This window comes from Hylobates moloch, unplaced genomic scaffold (assembly GCF_009828535.3).
Source record: "Hylobates moloch isolate HMO894 unplaced genomic scaffold, HMol_V3 SCAFFOLD_18, whole genome shotgun sequence".
Taxonomy (NCBI): Eukaryota; Metazoa; Chordata; class Mammalia; order Primates; family Hylobatidae; genus Hylobates; species Hylobates moloch.
The window spans coordinates 53,630,446-53,653,345 of record NW_026652293.1 but is presented as its reverse complement, the minus strand read 5'-3'; the positions used below and the strand labels follow the sequence as shown (position 1 = coordinate 53,653,345).

General features: G+C 38.4%; 1 protein-coding gene across 2 annotated transcripts in view; it reads left to right on the top strand.

The window, feature by feature from the left end:
- Positions 1–22,900, top strand: part of EPRS1 (glutamyl-prolyl-tRNA synthetase 1) — an 80,731-nt gene that overhangs the window by 32,457 nt on the left and 25,374 nt on the right. For both annotated transcript variants that reach the window (XM_032137656.2, XM_032137655.2), the window contains 6 exons: positions 5,695–5,805; positions 9,337–9,473; positions 10,364–10,571; positions 11,298–11,410; positions 15,446–15,563; positions 19,357–19,716. In XM_032137656.2, coding sequence (XP_031993547.1) covers positions 5,695–5,805; positions 9,337–9,473; positions 10,364–10,571; positions 11,298–11,410; positions 15,446–15,563; positions 19,357–19,716 — 1,047 coding nt within the window. The remainder of the gene's footprint in view (positions 1–5,694; positions 5,806–9,336; positions 9,474–10,363; positions 10,572–11,297; positions 11,411–15,445; positions 15,564–19,356; positions 19,717–22,900) is intronic.

Here is a 22,900-nt window from a genome sequence, read left to right as displayed (position 1 = left end):
TATAGTTGACTTCCCATGGGGGAAGATAAATAATTCGGCCTTTTACTTTTTCTCCTAACTTTTTGGTTTACTTGTAGTTGATTGTCTTGCTTTGTCTCTCCCTCTCATTTGCTTATTTTTCGTTTTTTTTGTTTTTGTTTTTCTGTTAAAAAAAAAAAAACAGGTTCTCATGCCTCTAATCCCAGCGGTTCAGAAGGCCAGGGCAGGAGGACTGTCTGAGCCTGGGATTTGAGACCAGCCTAGACAACATAGTGAGACCCCATCTCTCCAAAAAAAAAAAAAAAAAAAAATTAGCTAGGCCTGGTGGTGTACGCCTGTAGTTCCAGCTACTTGGGAGGCTGAGGTGGGAGGATCACTTGAGCCCAGGAGATCGAGGCCGCAGTGAGTCCTGATCACACCACTGCAATCCAGCCTGGGTGACAGAGTGAGACCCTGTCTCAAAAGAAAAAAAAAGAAAAATTAAATTTTTTTTTCCTCTGCCCACCTCTGCGTACTTTTCTCTTTTCTTTTCTTTTCTTTTCTTTTTTGTAGCAGAATCTCACCCTGTTACTCAGGCTGGAGTGCAATGGCACAATCTGGGCTCACTGCAACCTCCACCTCCCAGGTTCAAACGATTCTCCTGCCTCAGCCTCCTGAGTAGCTGGGATTACAGGCGCCCGCCACCACACCCAGCTAATTTTTATATTTTTAGTAGAGATGGGGTTTTGCCATGTTGGCCAGGCTGGTCTCAAACTCCCGACCTCGTGATCCGCCCACCTCAGCCTCCCAGAGTTCTGGGATTACAGGTGTGAGCCACCACGCCCAGCCCCCCGCATACTTTTCTGTCTCCACAAGATATGCAAATTTCCCACCAAGATATTCAGATGCCTTAGGTATAGTTTCAGTTTCATTTTGGAGACATCTGCCAGAGCCTTCTGTGCTGCTCTGTAACCTGATTTGGATTCATGGCCCATTGGCTTCTGAAGCACAGCTATCTTCCTAGGTCTCTTCATCATCTTCCTAGGGATTCCCTTTGCTTTTGTTCTGTAATGGACATTATAGAACATTGCCCCATTCTTGGATCTTCTTTTTTTTTATATTACCTTCTTGCTTTCCTGAAGGTAATACATCATTCTTTGGACACTCGGTCCAGCTCCCTATCAAGGGGAGGATGGGATGAAGAAAATTTTTGAAACCTTGTATCTGACCTGTGTTTTTAGTCTGAAATTTCATGATGATAGGCCATGGTGAGGTCTGTTTCCATCCACATCATTGGAAGAACATGGCTTCCAGTCTGGAAACTCATTCCTTCAGTTCTGGGAAATTTTCTTGAATTCTCTCCCTTTCCCTTTCCCTTTCCATCTTTTATTTTCTTTCTCTTGTCTTTTCTTTTTTGTTTTGTTTTTTATTTTTTTCTGAGACGGAGTCTCACTCTGTCACCCAGGCTGGAGTACAGTGGCACGATCTCAGCTCACTGCAACCTCTGCTGCCTGGGTTCAAGCAATTCTACTGCCTCAGCCTCCTGAGTAGCTGGGATTACAGGCTTCTGCCACTGCACCTGGCTAAGTTTTGTAGCTTTAGTAGCGACGAGGTTTCATCATCTTGGCCAAGCTGGTCTTGAACTCCTGACCTCGTGATCCACCCGCCTTGGCCTCCCAAAGTGCTGGGATTGCAGGTGTGTGCCACTGTACCCAGCTTTGAATTCTTTTTCTTTCTTCTCTATTGTGTATTTCTTCTCCTGGAACTCTTCTTGGGAAGATGTTGGGCCTCTTGGACTGGTACTCTCGTTTCGTGTTCTGTCTTATTTTCCTTCTTGTCTTTTAGTTTATTACAGATCTACTTAATTTTTATCTTCCCACCTTTCTGTTGAATTTTATTTATGCTATTATAGTTCCAGTGTTTCTCTTGTTCTCTGAATTTTCAAAATAACTCTCTATTCTTGTTTCATGGTATTAATAGTAGGGTTTTCTGCATAGTAGTGTCTCTTCTCCCCAATTTGTTTATTTTGGTTTCTTTCACATTAAAGGTATTTCTCAGATGTCTGGTTAGAGCCTTGGTTATCTGCTTATGTTTAATGTGGGGAAATAAAGAGTGATTGGAAGCCTGAAGAACGAGAGTTGGGCTTTCAACTGAGCTTCACTGTACAATGATCTGGCTGGGCTAGTTTGTTGGAGGAATTCCATGTCAGTAATTTTATATCTTTTCTCAAGGATTAGGCAGTTCTCCTAGAGGGGCTTCATTGAATCGCCTTCCTGAAGTGTGAAGACCTGGCTGCCAGGTTTTGGAGCCAAAAGGGGGAAGACTGCTGAGGGTTTTATAAATCTACTATCACACGTTCACTTATTCCCCTTGTCTCTCGTGCAGTACCCTTTCCTTTGGCTCTTTCTGGTATCTGCCAGGATCTAGATACCCTCCTATTTACAGAGTAAACTTCCATTCTTTTGTCAAGGTGGGGGAGAGGCAGTTGCCTGGTTATACGGAGTGGGGAGGGGATGCTTCTATGTTTTTCAGCTCCCAGAATTTTGTTGCTGTTATCTCTTCTTTTTTTTTTTGAGATGGAGTCTTGTTCTGTTGCCCAGGCTAGAGTGCAGTGGTGTGATCTCGGCTCACTGCAACCTCCGCCTCCTGGGTTCAAGCACCTCTCCTGCTTCAGCCTCCCAAGTAGCTGGGATTACATGTGCCTGCCACCACGCCTGGCTAATTTTTGTATTTTTAGTATAGACAGAGTTTCACCATGTTGGCCAGGCTGGTCTCGAACTCCTGACCTCAGGTGATCTGCCCACTTTGGCCTCCCAAAGTGCTGGGATTACAGGCGTGAGCCACCACGCCCAGCCTTCTCTTCTTTTATTAATCCTTCTGGATTTGTTCCTTTAAACAAAACAAAACCTTTCATTTCTTTTAAGTTGGGGGTTGGGAAAGAGTGAAAGTTGATGAGTATTTTCAGTCTGCTTTTTTTCTCCTAAATCCTGTGAGATCTTTAATCATTAAACACCATCTTTAAAACATAGCATTGTTTTTAGTCAACTGGTAGTAAAAAGGAAATCATTCTGATCATTACTTTTTGTTTCTATTGCTGGCCTTCATGATGTCTTCATACACTGAAACCCATTCCCTTCAACTCTTGACGTACATATCCCTCTTATTTAGAGTTCATGGCACTCTCAATCTCTAATTACTGTTTTGTTGTTTTCTAGCTTACTCTGTCTTTCTTCTCAAGCTCTGCAGGTAAGATTTAAGTGAAGCATCAGTGAACTAAATTAGTGCCATGGAGTTGTGAAGTAAGTGTTACTGGCAGAGCTAAATCATCATTCTTTGGACATTCTCCTACTCTTAACTAACTTAGCATTTTTTTTTTTAAAGCAGGTTCTGTTTTAAAAAAAAATTAGCTAGATTTGTTTGCATGATTCTTTGGAGAAAGAGCCTTATTTTAGGAGTGAATTGTACATGGTAAAGAAAAGAAGGGAGAAATGGATGAAGGGGAAAGAGACGTGGGGTAATTAGTTATCTCAATATCCCTTCGACAATACCGTGATCCTTGTTTTCTTAGCCTGAGTTTTCATCTTGATAGGAAACTAGTACTTTCTTTTTCTGTATCATAGTTAAATGGAATATATCTATAAATAGTTTTTTCCTTGATAGTGGTAGGAGACATTTCAAGAGCTTACTTTGCATTAACCCCACTAGTTTTCTTCTTGCTTTTACTTAAGTGTTAAGATTTTAACTTTTCAGTCAAGGCAGAAGAGTCACAGGTTTAAGATGTTCATTTTAGAGCTGTTATCAATCTCTATGAACCCTTATTGACTACTTTAGTTTTAAAATGTATGTATTTCAGTAGTATAATATAGTTTTTCCCAACTCTCATCTCAACCCCCTTGCATCTGTTCCCAGCTAATGAAGTATGTAGAGACTTCTCTCTCCACTCCACAAATGAGGAGACTTCCTTCCAGTGAAAGTTTTCTTGAAAATTAAACCCCAATAAATAAAACAAAAACATAGCTGTCCTGGTTGAAGTATGTGAAGGGGATCTGGAGGCCCTCTGGTCCTTCCCCCTCCACTTAGTGCTACCAGGGCACCTCTTTGATATCTTTAGGATTCTTTGGAGTAATTTGAAAACCACTGATCCAGAGACTTTTAGAATTGCATATTTTTAGAGCTAAAAATACCTTTTAAGTCTTTTAATCCAAGTTTCCCAAATATGCCTGATCCTAACCATCCTATGCAATGCTTGTTAAAAATTAGATTTCTGAAATTTACTTCAGACCAAGTTGTCTCAGAATCTGTGCTAACAACTGCCCCAAGTGATGATTAAAATTAGTCAAGTATAGGAAACATCCTTCTGTTCCTTTGGCAGTGGAGGAAACAGCTGCAATGAACTAAGTTTCTTAGGCGGGGTTGTCTAGTTTTAGCTTTTTTTAAAGAAATTATATCTTGCTGACTTAAATACTGAACTGAGTAGTCAGTCACGAATTAAATCTTTGATTATTCCAGCCCAGTAGAAGCTGAAAGGAGAAATCCTTAACTAATAAGAATGACCTTTAAGCCTCAAGGAAGGAATGAAACAGTAAACTTGAGAAAGGCTGGTACTGATTTAGTATTAGCATGAAATATAAGCAGATGAGGATTAGCAGATGAGGAGAAGTTAAATAGCTTTTCAAACTTTGCATGAATGACCTCTCTGAGGATGGCTTCCTCTCTGAGTTCATTCAGAATTTCCACGATATCATTCTTTTCAGAAGCTGAAAACTACCTTCAACACTGACAAGAAAACCAACCCAATAATGGTAACAATGGAAAAATAAAAACAAATTTAATTATGCCACTGTTTTCTGCATTCTTCTAATGAGAAAAAATAACTCCTATTACTTAGCTCTTTGACTCTGTTTGCTTTCATCTACATTTTTCTCACATGTGCTTTATATATAGTGTCTAAACATTGCTCTTGTGATTGGTCATCATGACTAATTTTACACTGAACAGTGAAGTGAGAAAAATACATCAGCTCCAGATGGGGATGCTACTGCTGATTTGGAAGTAGAATAGGTTAGAGCATAATGTGTATGACCGTTTATTCAGTCAATCTGCAAATATTTATTGATTACCTATATGAGACAGACCCTAGCTGGGTACTGGGAATATACTGAGAATATACTGGTCTATATATACTGGCCTCTATATATAGCATGTAAACCAGTAGAAATGTCATTTATACTTTTAATCTATAGAATTGCCTTATTATAGTGACCGAATGCTATTCTGCTTTTGATGGTGATGTGTTACCCTGATTAAAGAAAACAATACTGAAACAAAAATATCCATATTCTCTTAAAATGGACTTCTCCAAACTATAAAATTGAATATCACATTTACCTTTAGGATTAAGATATAACCCCACTGGAAAACTTTTCCTTACCTACTAATACCAGATTTTAAAATTATTTTCAAAATAACTCTAATATTATGCTTTAATTGGTTTCTTTTCACCTGCCAGTAGCCATTCTTGTGAAAGAAGTCTAAATCCTTCATGTAGTCTTGGTTTACAGTTGTTTCTCTTTTTTCTGCTTAATGGTAAATATCAGAAAAGAGTTAACAGTTGAAAAAAAATTAGTAAATGCAGTAACAAGAAAGCCAGTTAGTATTCCTGTGCTATTATTTATTTTGCTTATGGCGCTCTATAAGATATTGCAGTGTTTTAACATGAGGATGTATTTGTTGCAGGTTATTGACCCAGTGGCTCCACGATATGTTGCATTACTGAAGAAAGAAGTGATCCCAGTGAATGTACCTGAAGCACAGGAGGAGATGAAAGAAGTAGCCAAACACCCAAAGGTCACTCTTACAGTTTCACCGATGTGTTTCTCTCTGTTAAAAGAAGGAGCAGGAAATAAAAAGGAAAATGTGCTTTCATGGCAGTGGCATGATTTTGAGATGATTTTCTTTTTTTTTTTGAGACGGAGTCTTGCAATGTCTCCAGGCTGGAGTGCAGTGGGGCGATCTCGGCTCACTGCAACCTCTGCCTCCCAGGTTCACGCCATTCTCCTGCCTCAGCCACCCGAGTAGCTGGGATTACAAGTGCCCGCCACCACGCCTAGCTAATTTTTGTATTTTTAGTAGAGATGGGGTTTCACCATGTTGGCCAGGTTGGTCTCGATCTCCTGACCTTGTGATCTGCCTGCGTCGGCCTCCCAAAGTGTTGGAATTACAGGCGTGAGCCACTGCGCCTGGCCGAGATGATTTTCTATTCAACATTGTTTGTCAGGATTTGATACTAATTGAAGTAAATCTTTTTGTGGATTTTTTGCCTTAAAAAAGTTTATTTTAGTAACAGTCCACAGTACATCACACAGAACTGTTATGCTCAGTTGGTGCTTATTTTTTATTGTGTAGAGTTAGCATATTAGTGTGTAATAAGAATTTATCTCTTCCTAGAGTAATCCTGAAAGATGAGTTATAATTCAAGCTCCTATCTTTATATGGAATTTGAAGTGCATTCTGTATTAACTAGGGTATTCCCTGTCACCTTTGTCTTTAAGCCAAAACACACAGCTTGACTTCAGAGTCTCTTACACTGTCATTTCCTCTGTTTGGAAAGTATAAGTGAAGGGTCCATCTAAATTCCGAATAGAATTTTTTTTTTTTTTTTTTTTTTTGAGACAGTTGCGCTTTGTGGCCCAGGCTGGAGTGCAGTGGCATGATTCTGGCTCACTGCAACTTCTGCCTCCCCGGTTCAAGTGATTCTCATGCCTTAGCCTCCTGAGTAGCTGGGATTACAGGTGTGCACCACTACACCCAGCAATTTTTGTATTTTTAGTAGAGATGGGGTTTTGCCTTGTCGGCGGCCAGGCTGGTCTTGAACTCCTGGCCTCAAATGATCTGCTTGCCTCGTCCTCCCCAAATACTGGGATTATAGGCATGAGCCACTGTGCCCAGCCCTGAATAGAAATCTTAAATACAGGTACCATAGAGTACTTCTTTGTTAAGCTGTGGTCATCCCAGATTCTTATGACTGCTTAGTTGACAATTTTGAAGCAAAACAAGATTTTTTTTTTTTTTTTTTTTTTTTTTAATTTTGAAATGGGCCTTGCTCTGGTGCCCAGGCTGGAGTGCAGTGGCCTGATCTCAGCTCACTGCATCCTCTACCTTGGGCTCAAGTGATCCTTCCACGTCAGCATCCTGAATACCTTACAGGTTCATGCCACCATACCTGGCTCATTTTTGTACTTTTTTGTAGAGACAGGGTTAGACCATGTTGCCCAGGCTGGTGTTTGTAGAGGCAGGGTTTCACCATGTTGCCCAGGCTGGTGAAAGAGTTCTTTTATTTCAGCTTTACAAGTTGTCTATAAATAACTTTATTATATACTGAAAATTACGTTCACAGACTAACGCATATACTAGTAGCCAAGCTTATAGCTGTGTTCGTAGACTAACTCACATATAAGATGATGTGCATTGCAGAGAGCTATACATATTCTAAATCGTAGCTTTATATGATTGATTGTCTTCCCATGTATGTCATTAGCTACTTTTTAATTTTAAAGATTTGAATCCTAATAAGATGTGGGGTGCGCGTTTAGTTGATTGGTTTGGCTTTGTCTTTCTTTATATCTGATTGTTTTGACTAGGTAAATAGTAGTATCTGACCTGCCATATCACCTACCGTACAGTTAGCATAAATCTGAAGCATACTGAATATTTTAAAATTTGAATCATGAGAATAAAAGTTTTGAATAGTGCTTATTTTTTAAAATGACAGTTGTGGTCTGATAATTTAGATTAAATTAGTAGGCTGGTGGCTTATGCCTGTAATCCTAGCACTTTGAGAGGTGGAGGTGGGAAGATCATTTGAGGCCAGGAGTTCGAGACCAGCCTGGTCAACATAGCAAGACTCTGTCTCTACGAAAAATAAAAAAATTAGCCAGGCATTATGGATCATGCTTATAATCTCAGAGGTAGGTGGATCGCTTGAGCTCAGGAGTTCAAGGCTGCAGTGAGCTATGACTATGCCACTGCACTCCAGCCTGGGTGACTGAGCAAAACCCTACCTCAAATAAAATTTAGAAAATTAAATTACTAAGTACTGCTCATTGTTAAAAATAAGAACCAATTGTTAAGGAAGCACACTCTTAAATTGTGACTGGATTACTCAGTTTGCTCTGTGGAATTTTCATTATAACATTTCACCGCGAAGTATTTTTTATTTAGCCTGTCAGTATTCTATTCTGAGCTTAGTATGTTATCTGTTGTTAAAACATACTGATTTTTCTCAAATGCATTGGTGAATTCATTGAACAGTTGTTAAACACATGCTGGTTAATGTTTATTTCAAAACGCCTTCTTGCACTTTTCTTTTTTTAATTCTGCCAATAAAAACTGAAATTATGGCATTCTTTTTATTCTCCGCATCTCTTTTTCTTTCCATATCATACACACTAGAAAGGCAGAAAATTTACTTATCTATATCTATATAGATAATACTTTCTTTAAAGTTTGTCTTCTAAAATCTGAGAGGTCCATAATTTCCTGCTAAGGTGGCATCTGTTGTCCTATAACGTCCCATAGCCACTGCTCAAGAATGACGTATTTTCTCCTTTGCTGCAGAAGCAGTGAGATTCTTTTTTTTTTTTTTTTTTGGTGATGGAGTCTCGCTCTGTTGCCCAGGCTGGAATGCCGTGATGCAATCTCGGCTCACTGCAACCTCTGCCTCCCAGGTTCAAGTGATTCTCCTGCCTCAGCCTCCCAAGTAGCTGGGACTACAGGCGCATGCCACCACGCCCAGTTAACTTTCTGTATTTTTAGTAGAGACGGGGTTTCACCGTGTTAGCCAGGATGATCTCGATCTCCTGACCTCGTGATCTGCCCACCTCAGCCACCCAAAGTGCTAGGATTATAGGCGTGAGTCACCGCACCCGGCAAAGCAGTGGGATTCTAAGGATAGGAAACAGATTCTAGTTGAAGAGATACTAAATGATAAATTATACTGTCTTAGCTATGAAATCAATGAATGATTCTTTTAGGCTGGAAGTAATCTTAGGGGCAGGCTACCTCATCTAATTCCATTAGCCTTAGTGGTCAGGTTGCTGATCTGATGTTGCAGAGCTGGAATTCAAACTATTGATTTCTATTGAGGCCGACTATGTATTGTTTAAATGCTAAGAACAGAATTGGGAATATGTTTATGTTAAAATACATAGATGGAGAAAGAGTAAAGCATTTTCTTCCTAATACAGCAATGAACTGCTAACAGTTTAGTAACACAGAAGACTTTTGTATGGTTAAAGAATAGAATGAATGTATAAATTTGAATACTGGGTTCAATAAGTTGTTGTTTCAACAGACACTCTGCTTTTCTTTATCAATCAGAATCCTGAGGTTGGCTTGAAGCCTGTGTGGTATAGTCCCAAAGTTTTCATTGAAGGTGCTGATGCAGAGACTTTTTCGGAGGGCGAGATGGTTACATTTATAAATTGGGGCAACCTCAACATTACAAAAATACACAAGTAAGAACTTCTTGTTTGTTTTCAAATAAACATGGAAGAAAAGTATTTTATTCGTATTTACTTATTAAACATTACCAAATTCAGACCCATACATGTTGCTGACTAGTAAATCTGCCCAGACATAGCTACTGCAAATTCTGGATGCAAATTAAATTTTTTTCCATATGTGTTTCAGTTTACTAACAGGCTATCAAGATGTCTTTTATTTGTGGTGTTGAAAATTACTACATCTGGATATAAAATGTAGTTGTAATGCTTTAATGAGAAATTACATGATAAAAAGGGGCTCTATACAGTTGCATGACATGGGGATCTTTTAGACAGAATTTATATATATAACATAATCTTTATACTAAATTTACTTTAAAATTGATTGGTTAATAATGAATTTGACTTTTCTAGTTACTATAGTGTGCTACACTTAGGAATTTGATCTTCAGATTCTATAAATGAAACATAGTATTCTTAAGATTGATTTATGCAAACTCTGAAATCTTAATTGCGCAGTTATTACATATGATTGCAAGTAACTGCCGAATGTTTTTAAACATAGTAATTCAAATTTTATAATGCTTAATGCAGGTGACTTTAAGTTAATAAATATGTACATGTTCCTCATCAATTATATGTGAATTGTTCTCTAGTTGATTATTAGTATCTCGATGTCAGTGATTATGTTGTATTTATTAACCAATATATGTCTGCCATATTAGAAGCTCAAATAAATGTTTGATGTGGAATTTTTCCAAAGAAAATTTCTTATCCATTTATTACAAAATAAAACAATAAATTATTTTATAATAATATAAAATAATTATTATAGAACAAAATAATGAATTTATGGCAGCTGTGGTTAATATTTCTTTGAATACTTTTAATCTTATATCTAGAAATGCAGATGGAAAAATCGTATCTCTTGATGCAAAGTTGAATTTGGAAAACAAAGACTACAAGAAAACCACTAAGATCACTTGGCTTGCAGAGACTACACATGCTCTTCCTATTCCAGCAATCTGTGTCACTTATGAGCACTTGATCACAAAGCCAGTGCTAGGAAAAGATGAGGACTTTAAGCAGTATGTTAACAAGAACAGTAAGGTAACCTCCCAAAGAAACCATATTTCACCTTTTAAATTTTTCTTTAGAATTAAAAAAAATTTTATATATTTCGGATCCTCAGATAAAATGGTTAAGATGTGTAGAATTTTATTTAAATCAAAAGATGTAAGTTGGCCAAGCATGGTGGCTCATGCCTGTAATCCTAGCACTTTGGGAGGCCAAGATGGGTGGATCGCTTGAGCTCAGGAGTTCAAGACCGGCCTGGGCAACATGGCGAAACCCTGTCTCTACAAAAAAAAAAAAAAAAAAAAAAAGATGTAAGTAATGTTTCCATTTTATAGATGATAGGAAGTGAAACACAGTGAGGTTGAGTTACTTACCTGAGGACAAACAGTAAATAGTAGAGTTGGGATTCAAATCTGACCCTTGTGTTTAAGTGCTACGCCAGCATGCCTTTCACCTAAGTCTATTACGTGCTTCTTGCATCATATTTCATATTTATAGCAGGGAAATTATTTCTTCAGGAATGCTAATCAAGTTATTTAAAAGGTTTTTTAAGGCCAGTTTATGTACGTTAACTTTTACAAATGTGATGAATTGTCATTTAACACTTCACCATTTTATTATGTGTCCTCAAGTAGTGAACTTTTTAACATATCTGTTTAAAATGGGAATATTTTAGTTAGTGGAAACTGCTTGCATTTTAGAGTTGTTTTACTATTCTGATTTTGAGAAGTATACTTTGGTTTTACATCATCTTTACAGCATGAAGAACTAATGCTAGGGGATCCCTGCCTTAAGGATTTGAAAAAAGGAGATATTATACAACTCCAGAGAAGAGGATTCTTCATATGTGATCAACCATATGAACCTGTTAGGTAAGTAAATGTAACTGAACGTCTAAATGAAAATGCTTAAAGTTCTTATAGTGAGTAATATTTTAGAAATTGAACTTTCACTAAAATAACGTACCTAACAGTTTTCTTTCTCAGTCTCTTTCTCAGTTTTCTTTGTTTTATATTTAACATTTTAGACTTAAGTAATTTATTTTAACAAGTGATCTTTGAAACAACATGCACATTGAACATTAATAAATTATTCATTTCTGAAATTAAACCATCTTATAATTAACTTTCTTGTAGCCCAAGTATAAAGAACAAAATTTCAGTACTGTATGTTACCTATCTTTGGGTGAAAATTATTACCATAATCTTTTTCTTTGTAGTGTATTTTCACTAGATAAAAGGTACAAACAGTACATTTAGAGGGAAAAAAATAACCAATATTTGTATTCTTTTAACCATGAAGTAATAGGATTATTAGAAGGAGAACTCTAAATTTTTGTCCCTTTTGTTTCTTTTCTGTTTGTCTCTGCTATTTTTTTAAGTGATATCTCTGTAACTGTGTAGTCAAAACGCCTCTCCTCAGATTTAGTCTTGTGAATCTAACTGCCTTTTAGATATCTCTGAATAGATTCTTTCAAGCATTTCAAACTCAACGTGTTCAAAATTCCGGGATCTAGGTGTCATCTTTGACTTATTCTTCCCCTTCATCCCTTTTTTCACTCAGCAAACTCTGTTGTTTGTGTTGCCCGTCTGGTCCATCTCTGTGGATCCACTGCTCTGCCTTATTTCAGGCTATAGCATTGCTTCATTGATTGCCAAAACAGGCTCTCAATTATCTCCTTGCCTCCAATTTCATCCTTTTCCTATTCAGGTTTCACATGCCCACCAGTCTGAAAATTTAAGAGTAAGAGTTTTATCACATTTCTCTACTGTTAAAAAATCTCTATTAGTAGGGCAGGCACTACGACTCATGCCTATAATCCCAGCACTTTGCAAGGCTGAGGCAAGAGGATTACTTGAGGCCAGGAGTTCAAGACCAGCCTGGGCAACATAGTGAGACCCCATCTCTACGAAAAATTATAAATAAAGAATTAACCAGGCATGGTGGTACACACCTGTAATCCTCACTGCTCAAGCGGGTGAGGCGGGAGGATTGCTTGAGCCCGTGAATTCAAGGTTACAGTGACCTATAATTGTACCACCGCACTCCAGCCTTGGTGACAGAGCAAGACTCTCTCTCAAAAACAAACAAAAAAAATTATTGTTAGTTTCAGTGTAAAAGCTAAACTTTTGAGTTTGACATGCAAGATTTTTCATGTTACGGCATCTCTTGAGCCATACGTGTTGGAGTTTTCTCGCCCTGATCCTTTCTGTTTAACGTATATACCAAATTGCCTGGGGCTTTTCAAAAGCACTTGATGCCTTTCCCTAGAATGGCCTTGTGGCTTTTTCGTCATATGAGTAACCTTATTCATTTTAATATCACATTTCCTTTAGTCAAATAAGCTCACGCATGCATACAGTGTAGCATAGTGCCTAATAGTTGCTAAGCCCTCCTTAAGTATTTAGTAATGGTGGTGGTACCACCAACTAAAATAACAGAGTGGGTTCTCATTTTATTCTTAGAAAGTTTTTGAACTTTTCAACAAATAGTGCTAGAAGAACTGAACAGCTACACATGAAAGAGTGAAGTTGGGTGCTATCTCATATCATATACAAAAATTAACTCAACATTTATCAAAGACTGAAATGTAAGAGCTAAAACTATAAAATTCTTAGAAGAAAACGTGAGTGTAAATCTTTGTAACCTTGGCAATGCTGTTTTGGATATAACACGTAAATCACAAGCAACCAAAGAAAAAAAATAAATTGGACTTCATCAAGATTAACATATATTGTGTTTCAAAGAAAGTGAAAAGATAGGTCACAGAATGGGAGAAAATATTTGCACATGTCTGTTAAAGGACTTGTATCCAGAAGAGAACCCAATTAACAATGGGTTTAAATAGACATTTCTTCAAGCAGATGTACAAATGTAAGCACATGAAAAGATGCTCAGCATCATTAGTTGTTAGGGAAATTCAGATCAAAATGATAATGAAATATCATTGCATACCACTAGGATGGCTGAAATAAAAAAAAGACAATAACAAGGGTTAGAAATGTGGAGAAATTGGAACCCATATGTATTGTTGATAGGGTTGTAGAATGGTTCAGCCACTTTGGAAAAACAGTTGGATGATTCCTCCAAAAATTCAACACAGTTACCGTTTGATCCATCAATTCCATTCCCGCATATTTGCCAAAGAAAAAGAACATGTTCACACAAAAATATGTACATGAATGTTTACAGCTGCATTATTCATAATTGCCAAAAAGTGGCAATAGATTATTGCTAATTACTATACCCTTTGGAATTGAGAAATTCTTATAAGAATTTCTTCTTATTTTTTTAAGAGACAGGGTCTCACTCTCACCCAGACTTGAGTGCAGCGGCGTGACCTCCCCAGGCTCAGGTGATCCTCCCACCTCAGTCTCCTGAGTAGCTGGGGCTACAGGCGTGTGCCACCACACCCATCTAATTTGTGTATTTTTTGTAGAGACAGGGTTTCACCATGTTTCCCAGGCTAGTCTTGAACTCCTCGGCTCAGGAGATCCACCTGGCCTCCCCAAGTGCTGGGTTTACAGATGTGAGCCACCATACCCACCCTTAAATATTTTAAAATAAATAAATGTTTTACAGAAATTTTTCTGCTTATAAGCAGATTAGGTGTGGTATGTAGACAAATTTTCTTGAAGTCAAGAGTATCATTAACATTCACTAACGCCCTTTCTAGTGGCAGGCATAGAAGATATAATTTTGCCCTGGGCTTAGTTTGTTCATGTGGATGAAAGTTCATAGATTGGAAGTTTGTAATAAGGACTGTCAATTTTTTTTTCTTTTTTTTTTTTTTTCATTGAGGCAGAGTTTTGCTCCTGTTGCCCAGGCTGGAGTGCAATGATGCAGTCTTAGCTCATTGCAATCTCCACCTCCTGGGTTCAAGCGATTCTGCTGCCCCAGCCTCCCAAGTAGCTGGGATTACAGGCGCCCGCCACCATGCCTGGCTAATTTTTTTGTATTTTGTTGTATTTTTTTAGTAGAGACAGGGTTTCACCATGTTGGCCAGGCTAGTCTCTAACTCCTGACCTCAGGTAATCCACCTACCTTGGCCTTCCAAAGTGCTGGGATTATAGGCATGAGCCACCATGGCCGGCCAATTTTTTTTTTTCTTTGGAGACAGAATCTCACTCTGTCACGCAGGCTGGAGTGCAGTGGTGTGATCTTGGCTCACTGCAACTTCTGCCTCCCGGGTTCAAGTGATTCTCCTGCCTCAGCCTCCCGAGTAGCTGGGACTACAGGCACCCGCCACCACGCCTGGCTAATTTTTTGTATTTTAGTAGAGACAGGGTTTCACCATGTTGCCCAGGCTGGCTTTGAACTCCTGAGCTCAGGCAGTCTACCCACCTTGGCCTCTCAAAGTGCCAGAATTACAGGGGTGAGCCACTGCGCCTGGCCAAGACTGTCAATTTTTATTTATGCATTTGTTGTTTGTAAAACTATTCTGAAGAGCCTCTGATTTGAATAGTAAGACAATGGACTATTTTATACTTCAAAAAGCATTAGCTGGACAGGCGCAGTGGCTCACACCTGTTGTCCCAGCACTTTGGGAGGCTGAGGTGGCTGGATCACTTGAGGTTAGGAGTTCAAGACCAGGATGGCCAACATGGTGAAACCCCGTCTCTACTAAAAATACACAAATTAGTGTGGTGGCGTGTGGCTGGTAATCCTAGCTACTTAGAGGCTGAGGCAGGAGAATCACTTGAACGCAGGAGGTGGAAGTTGCAGTGAGCTTAGATCACATCACTACATTCCAGCCCAGGCGACAGAGCGAGACTCTGTCTCAAAAAGGAAAGAAAAAAGAAAAGCATTAACTTAGTGCCATTGAATTTATGTAGGAATTCAATGTTTATTGCTGTTCAGATAATTTTGTTCAAATAAACTATTTTGTCCCTTTATTTTCTTTTTAGCCCATATAGTTGCAAGGAAGCCCCGTGCGTTTTGATATACATTCCTGATGGACACACAAAGGAAATGCCAACATCAGGGTCAAAGGAAAAGACCAAAGTAGAAGCCACAAAAAATGAGGTAAGTAATGACTTTTACAGATATGTCTATAAAAATAAATGGTCTTTATATCCCAGGGTTTAGAATATATTTCTTTACAAATGATTATCTTTCGTGTAGTGGAGACTGAAGAAGACAATTAAGTCTTGCTCTTTGCATTTTGTTGTTATCCTTTCATGTAAGATTTTAAAATCTTGCTCTGTCGCCCAAGGCTGGAGTGCTGTGGCGTGATCTGGGCTCACTGCAACCTTTGCCTCCCAGGTTCAAGCAATTCTCATGCCTCAGCCTCCTGAGCAGCTGGGATTACAGGCGTGCACCATGACGCCCAGCTAATTTTTGTATTTTTAGTAGAGACAGGCTTTTGCCATTTTGGTCAGGCTGGTCTCGAACTCCTGACCTCAGGCAATCCTCCCACCTCGGCCTCCCAGAGTGCTGGGATTACAGGCATGAGTCACTGTGCCTGGCCAGACCGCTTATACTCTTAAAAATGATTTGCTTATGTGGGTTATATTTATCAGTATTTATCATACTAAAAATTGAGAAGTTTTAAAAGGATTTAATTCATGTAAAAATAATAAATCCAGTTACATGTTAACATGAAAAAGTTTTTATTAAAAAAAATTTTCCAAAATAAAACTTTTAGTTAAAAGAGTGGTATGGTTTTAAATTTTTGCAGATCTCTTTAATATCTGACTTTATAGCTTCTGAAAACCTGTACGAACAGTCATGAGAGAATGAGAGTGAAAAAGACAAAATATATCTTATTATAGTGAAAATAGCTGTGACTTTGCAGATCCCCTTTAAAAAGGTTTTATATACCCCTTAGTGTCTGTGGACCACACCTTGAAAATTGCTACTATATATTATTGAATAACTCATGGAGTAAGCATGAGATGGGAAATTTGGTTGCTCTTCCCTCGTTGTTCCCAGTTCCCATCTGTGCCTCTCACTTTTTACATATCCTAGAAAGATAACTGCTGTTATGCTGTAAGTTAGTATGTGTTCTTGAAAAACTTCATGTTCTGCAAAATCGCCTACCAAAAATAACAGCTGATTTTTCAAGAAAAACAGAGTTGAGGCAAAACACTAAAAACCTATGTATCACATACAGTTTCAGTCAGATGGTGGCTGGTTAGCAGTCATCAAAGACTCAACTGGGCTAGATTCTATTTTTATTTTATTTTATTTGAGACAGAGTATCGCTCTGTTGCCTAGGCTGGAGTGCAGTGGTATGATCTCGGCTCTGTGTAACCTCCACCTCCTGGCTTCAAGAGATTTTCCTGCCTCAGCCTCCCAAGTAGCTGAGACTACAGTCACGCACCACCTTGCCCAGCTAATTTTTTTATATTTTTAGTAGAGATGGGGTTTCACCATGTTGGCCAGACTGGTCTTGAACTCCTGACCTCAGGTGATCTGCCCACCTCGGCCTCCCAGAGTACTGAGATTATAGGCATGATCCACTGCACCTGGCCTGGGCTGGATTCTAAAATTGTTTCCTCACCTGGATGCCAAGTTGATATTGGTGCTGGCTGGGAGCTCAGGTGGAATAGTTGACTGGAATAGCTGCAAGTGGCCTCTCTAGCATGGCAGTGTCAGGGTAATAAGACTTCTTAACTATCATTTAAGGCCTCCAAAAGTGAGTGTCCGGTAGATGAGGTGGAAGTAGCATTGCATTTTAGGATTTAGACTTGTAAGTCTCACATAGCATCATTTCTGCTGTACTCTGTTGGTCAAATCAATAACAAGCTTTCTCAGATTCAGGAAAGTGCACAGAGATCCCCCTTCTTGGTGGGAGGAGAGTCAGAAAACTTGTGGACATGCTTTGAAACCTGCATACTTTTGAATAGAAATTCAAAATTCAGGTACAGTTGACTGGCACTTATACCCAACTTTGCAGTCAGAGATCCTTTGCAGCTTTAAACCTGAAGGATAATAATGCTTTTCCCTGTGATGTGTAGATCTTTGAGGATATTTGTCTCCAATAGAAGCTGATACTATCAAAATTAAATTCTCATCCAGGGCTTAATGTTATGGTAAAAAATGTTTTTTAAGCATCATTCTTATTAAAGGAAGGCACTTACCCAAAAGGTTTTTGGGTTTTTCTTCAGGATGTCAGTGTATTTCTAAAGTTTTCTCTTTAATTATGAAAAGCTTGTTCCTGCCTGCTTCATTTGACATAAAACTTGAATACACAGGGAAAAATCACACACAAGGCAGTGTGATTTTTTTTTTTTTTTTGGTGTTATATGTTCCCCTGTTTACTAACCATGAATGAGATGATTTATGTTGCAAATTAAATGTAGCAGAACAGGCCAGGCGCGGTGGCTTAAGCCTGTAATCCCAGCACTTTGGGAGGCCGAGGCGGACAGTATCACGAGGCCAGGAGATTGAGACCATCCTGGCCAACATGGTGAAGCCCTGTTTGTACTAAAAATACAAAAATTAGCTGGGTGTGGTGGTGCAGGCCTGTAATCCCAGCTACTCGGGAAGTTGAGGCACAATAATCACTTGAACCCGGGAGGCGGAGGTTGCAGTGAGGTGAGATCACACCACTGGACTCCAGCCTGGCAACAGAGCGAGACTCTGTCTCAAAAAAAAAAAAAAAATGTAGCTGAACAAATATATATTTTTGATACAGGGTGGCTACATGAATTGCATTATTTATTTAATGTATATGCATTTATATATGCATATTAGTGTTTATGAGTGTATACATAGAATCTCACTAAAAATAAATATGAGTGATTTAAGGAATTATGGGGAAGGAATTTTGAGTGATGGGTTTTTTTACTGACATGCCCACTTTGAGAGCCCAATGCCTGTGTAAAATGCAACTCTGATGCAGCTTGAGATGCCTGTTAGGTGTCTAGGTAAAGATGTCTTGAAGACATTGAAAATGCCGGGTCTGGGATCAGGACAGAGATGAAAATTTTTGGAATTTATACATAAGACTCTGAATATGGATAAGATTATTCTGAAAAATTAAGTGGCAGATTATTTAAAAGAAAAAAGCTGAAAGAAAGGTATAATGTGAGCTGGGTTTTAATGTTAGAAGGGTTTCAGTAGGGAAGAATGTAGTCTAGGCACAGAAAACATGAATAAAAATAGTATCTTTATTCACTCTTCAGGGTTGATTTTAGTGAACATAGCTCTAGATTTGTTGCATTTACTTACATACAAATAGATACCTGTAAATTTATTTCTAATTTTGCACAAATGAAACTGTTCCACAACAATGAGTTACAATTATATCACAGAATTTCATGGAGCTCTTGCCTTATCAACAATCTAGATGTATTTCATCCCTGAAAAAATTAATAGTGATACCTAATGCTTATTGATATTCACTTTTTCTCAGCCTTTGTGACTAAGGGTAAAGATTACTTTTTATTTTCCCATCAACTTGATGGGTTAAAGTATGGTTATCCACCTTTTATAGTAAGGAAACAGCTTAAAATAACTCAAAGTTGCACAGTGAGTATGTGGTAGAGCAGTGATTTATTCTCAGACTTGATGGATATGCTATAATTTCTTTAGTCCCCTAATGACAAAGATTTGGGGTATTTTCAGGTTTTTACTATAGTAAAAATGCTCCAGTGAGTATGTAGGTACCTCTATCTTTGTTTACTCCTGTCATTTTTCATTAGGATAAATACTTTGGAATGAGATTATTCATTTAAGCTTTTTAAGGGATTGAAGTATAAAGTTTCTGTTTTTAATTGGAAACATTATAAAACAATCAGTTTGAAATAATTTTGTGGGAAAACATTTAATATGAATTAATTATTTTACTTTTGGTTTTCTCTCTTTGTAGACTTCTGCTTCTTTTAAGGAAAGACCAACACCTTCTGTGAATAATAATTGTACTACATCTGAGGATTCCTTTGTCCTTTACAATAGAGTGGCTGCTCAAGGAGATGTGGTTCGTGAATTAAAAGCCAAGAAAGCACCAAAGGAAGATATAGATGCAGCTGTAAAACAGCTTTTGTCTTTGAAAGCTGAATATAAGGAGAAAACTGGCCAAGAATATAAACCTGGAAACCCTCCTGCTGAAATAGGACAGAATATTTCTTCTAATTCGTCAGCAAGTATTCTGGAAAGTAAATCTCTGTATGATGAAGTTGCTGCACAAGGGGAGGTGGTTCGTAAGCTAAAAGCTGAAAAAGCCCCTAAGGTCAGTATGTTAGAGAAAGTCAAGACCACATTTTCAGTAAGTGTGTGAATTCAAACTGCTTAGGGTAGTCTCATCTTATAAAACATAGACTGCTCATATTTTGATGTAATAATCAACATTGATTGATACCTGCTATGTGTCAAGCTCTGAAAATATATATAAGAAGCTCATAATCTAGTTGAGGGGTGGCTTACTGGGGAAGGAAACATACAGACTCACTGTACTCTTGTGTGATGTGACTGTAATCCTTTGTGATATGTATAAGTTGCTATGTAAAGGTTTTGTGTTTTTAAGTGGCAACAAAGGCGGAAACAATTTATAAAGGATATTTAAAATCATCCTGAAGTAGAAGCAGCCATTATGGGGGAACAAAGATCACAACAAGGCACTCTTTAAGTGTGGAACCCATGGTTCTCAAGCTTTACTGTGCACCAGAATTACTGGCTTGCTAAAACATGGATTGCTAGGCCCTGCCCCTTGACTTCTTCTGCAGTAGATTCAGAGCATGTGGAGAATATGCATTTCTAAAAAGTTTCTCAGGTGATGCTGATGCTACTATCCCAGGGACCATGCTTTGAGAACTCCTGGTGTAGAGGACAGTACCATCAGAGGTAGAGGTCAGAAGGTACAAGGCGTATTCAGGGAATAACAAATGGATTGTCAAGAGGTTTTTGACTTGTGATTATCTCCAACTTTTCATAGCAGAGCCTTCAAATTATATGAAATTTTGACTTAAGTATAAATTATATTCTTGTTTCAGTATGTCCTTAGGCAAAACATCCAGCCAAGTGAGTGTGGCACCTAGTGTGAAATGGGCTTAGGTAGTTCTACTCAAACAGCAGCTTAGTTCTAAGACATGATCAGATAAATAGTACTGCAACAAAAAACAATTCAGCCCCGATGAGCTGCCAAAAATTGTAGAATTTAGGCTGTGGCACATACACAGAGAGGTACGGTACACCACTAGGCTTGACTTATGTGGCAGGAAGGGGATTTGTTCTAAAATGTCAGATCTGTTGTCCTGTCAGGGTCCTAGGCTCAGGATGGAGAATTCAGTAAGTTCCTCACCTCGTCAACAAGTTGCTGGCATCTGACACGAAACCCTGCCACCTAAGATACTTTCATTCATGAATGTTTGACCTCACATTTTGAGGTCTTGCCCCAGGAGTTAATATTTTTCTGTCTCTCCATTGTGAACTGTGAGAAATCCTTTATTAGGTCAGTGCAAAAGTAATTGCGGTTCTTACCATTACTTTTAATAGCAAAAACTACAGTTACTTTTGCACCAACCTAAATAGCTTGTTGAGATCCTGCAGAACCATGATTATCTGAAACAGCTTTGCTTCGAGGAATAAATGCTGCTGGATGTATGAGTTTAGGATATAAATTCCCGATGTTTCCTACCTCATGGGGAGGTTGGGAGCATTTTGCATTGTATCTGTTGGACACTAAATATGTACTCTTTTCTAGGTGTAATTTGAAGGGAAGGGCTTTGGTCTTCAAATTTCTTCATTGTATAAGTAGAATATATTGAGATTCTGTGCCAGTTTTTGGTCAGCTTAATTATGGGTGGAATAGTAACAGAAGCAACCATTGTACTTGGAGTGACAGTCAACTATGAATCCATCACCCATCCTTTTGGGTTAATGGGTTACATCATGCTTTCATGAAATAACACTGTTGAGGTTATAAAAAGTCAGCTTAAGGTAAAAAGATCTAAATTTCTTTGGTAATTGGGCAGGTACTTTTATTAGGTATTTTAATACTAATAAATGTGATACTGAAATAAATCTGTCTTCAGTTTAGTCTGACTTACATTTATTGAATGCCTACTGTATACCATATCTGTGTTTCAAAATATAGTAAGTCTTAATGTTGTACATAGGTTCTTGGAAACTGAGACTTTGAGAAAAATGATGTATAACAACAATAGGCTAATTGAGATAAACAAGAATTAAGTAGGCCGGGTGCAGTGGCTCACGCCTGTAATCCCAGCACTTTGGGAGGCCGAGGTGCGCAGATCATGAGGTCAGGAGATTGAGACCATCCTTGCTAACACAGTGAAACCCCGTCTCTACTAAAAATACAAAAAATTAGCTGGGCGTGGTGGCGGGTGCCTGTAGTCCCAGCTACTCGGGAGGCTGAGGCAGGAGAATGGCGTGAACCCGGGAGGCGGAGCTTGCAGTGAGCCGAGATCGTGCCACTGCGCTCCAGCCTGGGCGACAGCAAGACTCCATCTCAAAAAAAAAAAAAAGAATTAATTTACCACAGCATATTTCTGATCTCAAAAACATTGCATTACACAAACTTCTTGTGTTTTTTTATTGTTGTCGTTGTATTCATTTTTTCTTTTTTAATATTTTGTCTTTTCTTTTTAAAATTATTATTTTGCATCACACAGACCTCTAATAAAGACCCAAACACTTCTAATTGAAACAAATATGAGCTGTATATACATTTAAGAAAGGTTAATAAAGACAAGTAAGATAATTATTTACCCAGTTATTCTAGTTCAGGGTTTTGGGTGGCCAGAGCCCATCCTTGTAGCTCAGGGCTCAAGGCAGGAACCAGCCCTGGATAAGACATCATTCCATTGCAGGGCACACTCACACACACCGTCACTCAGACTGGGAGCATTTAGACTCACCAGTTCACCTAACGTGTCCAGCTTTGGGATGTGGAATGAAACTGGAGTTCCCAGAGAAAACTCACGCAGACATGGGGAGAGTGCACACGCTCCACACAGACAGTGGCTCTGGCTGGGAATCACGTTTTTTTTCTCTTCAACGTTATGATGAATCAAACAAAACAATGTTATTCAAGGACCTGCTGTACTGCATATATTTTTTCTCTGAATGCTAATAATAGCAAATGTTTCTTCTCTTCTAAAGAACGAATCCAGTTACTAGGAATGGAACTAGCATTTAGCCTGCATCTGACACTGTGTACTATACACTTTTTAGTCCTCCCAAGAGCCATGTACAAAAATATTCAAAGAATGCTACTTTTTCTATTTGCTTGCCTTAGCAATAGAGGAGAAACTGAATATGAAAGTAACTTCCTGAAATTTGCAAAGCCTAGGTTAAAATATTGACTGATTCCCATGTTATTTACCTTGAGAGGTGGTGACAGTGGGGTATTCCATTGAAAGCACTAGACAGTTACAGTTTTACTAGTTTATCAT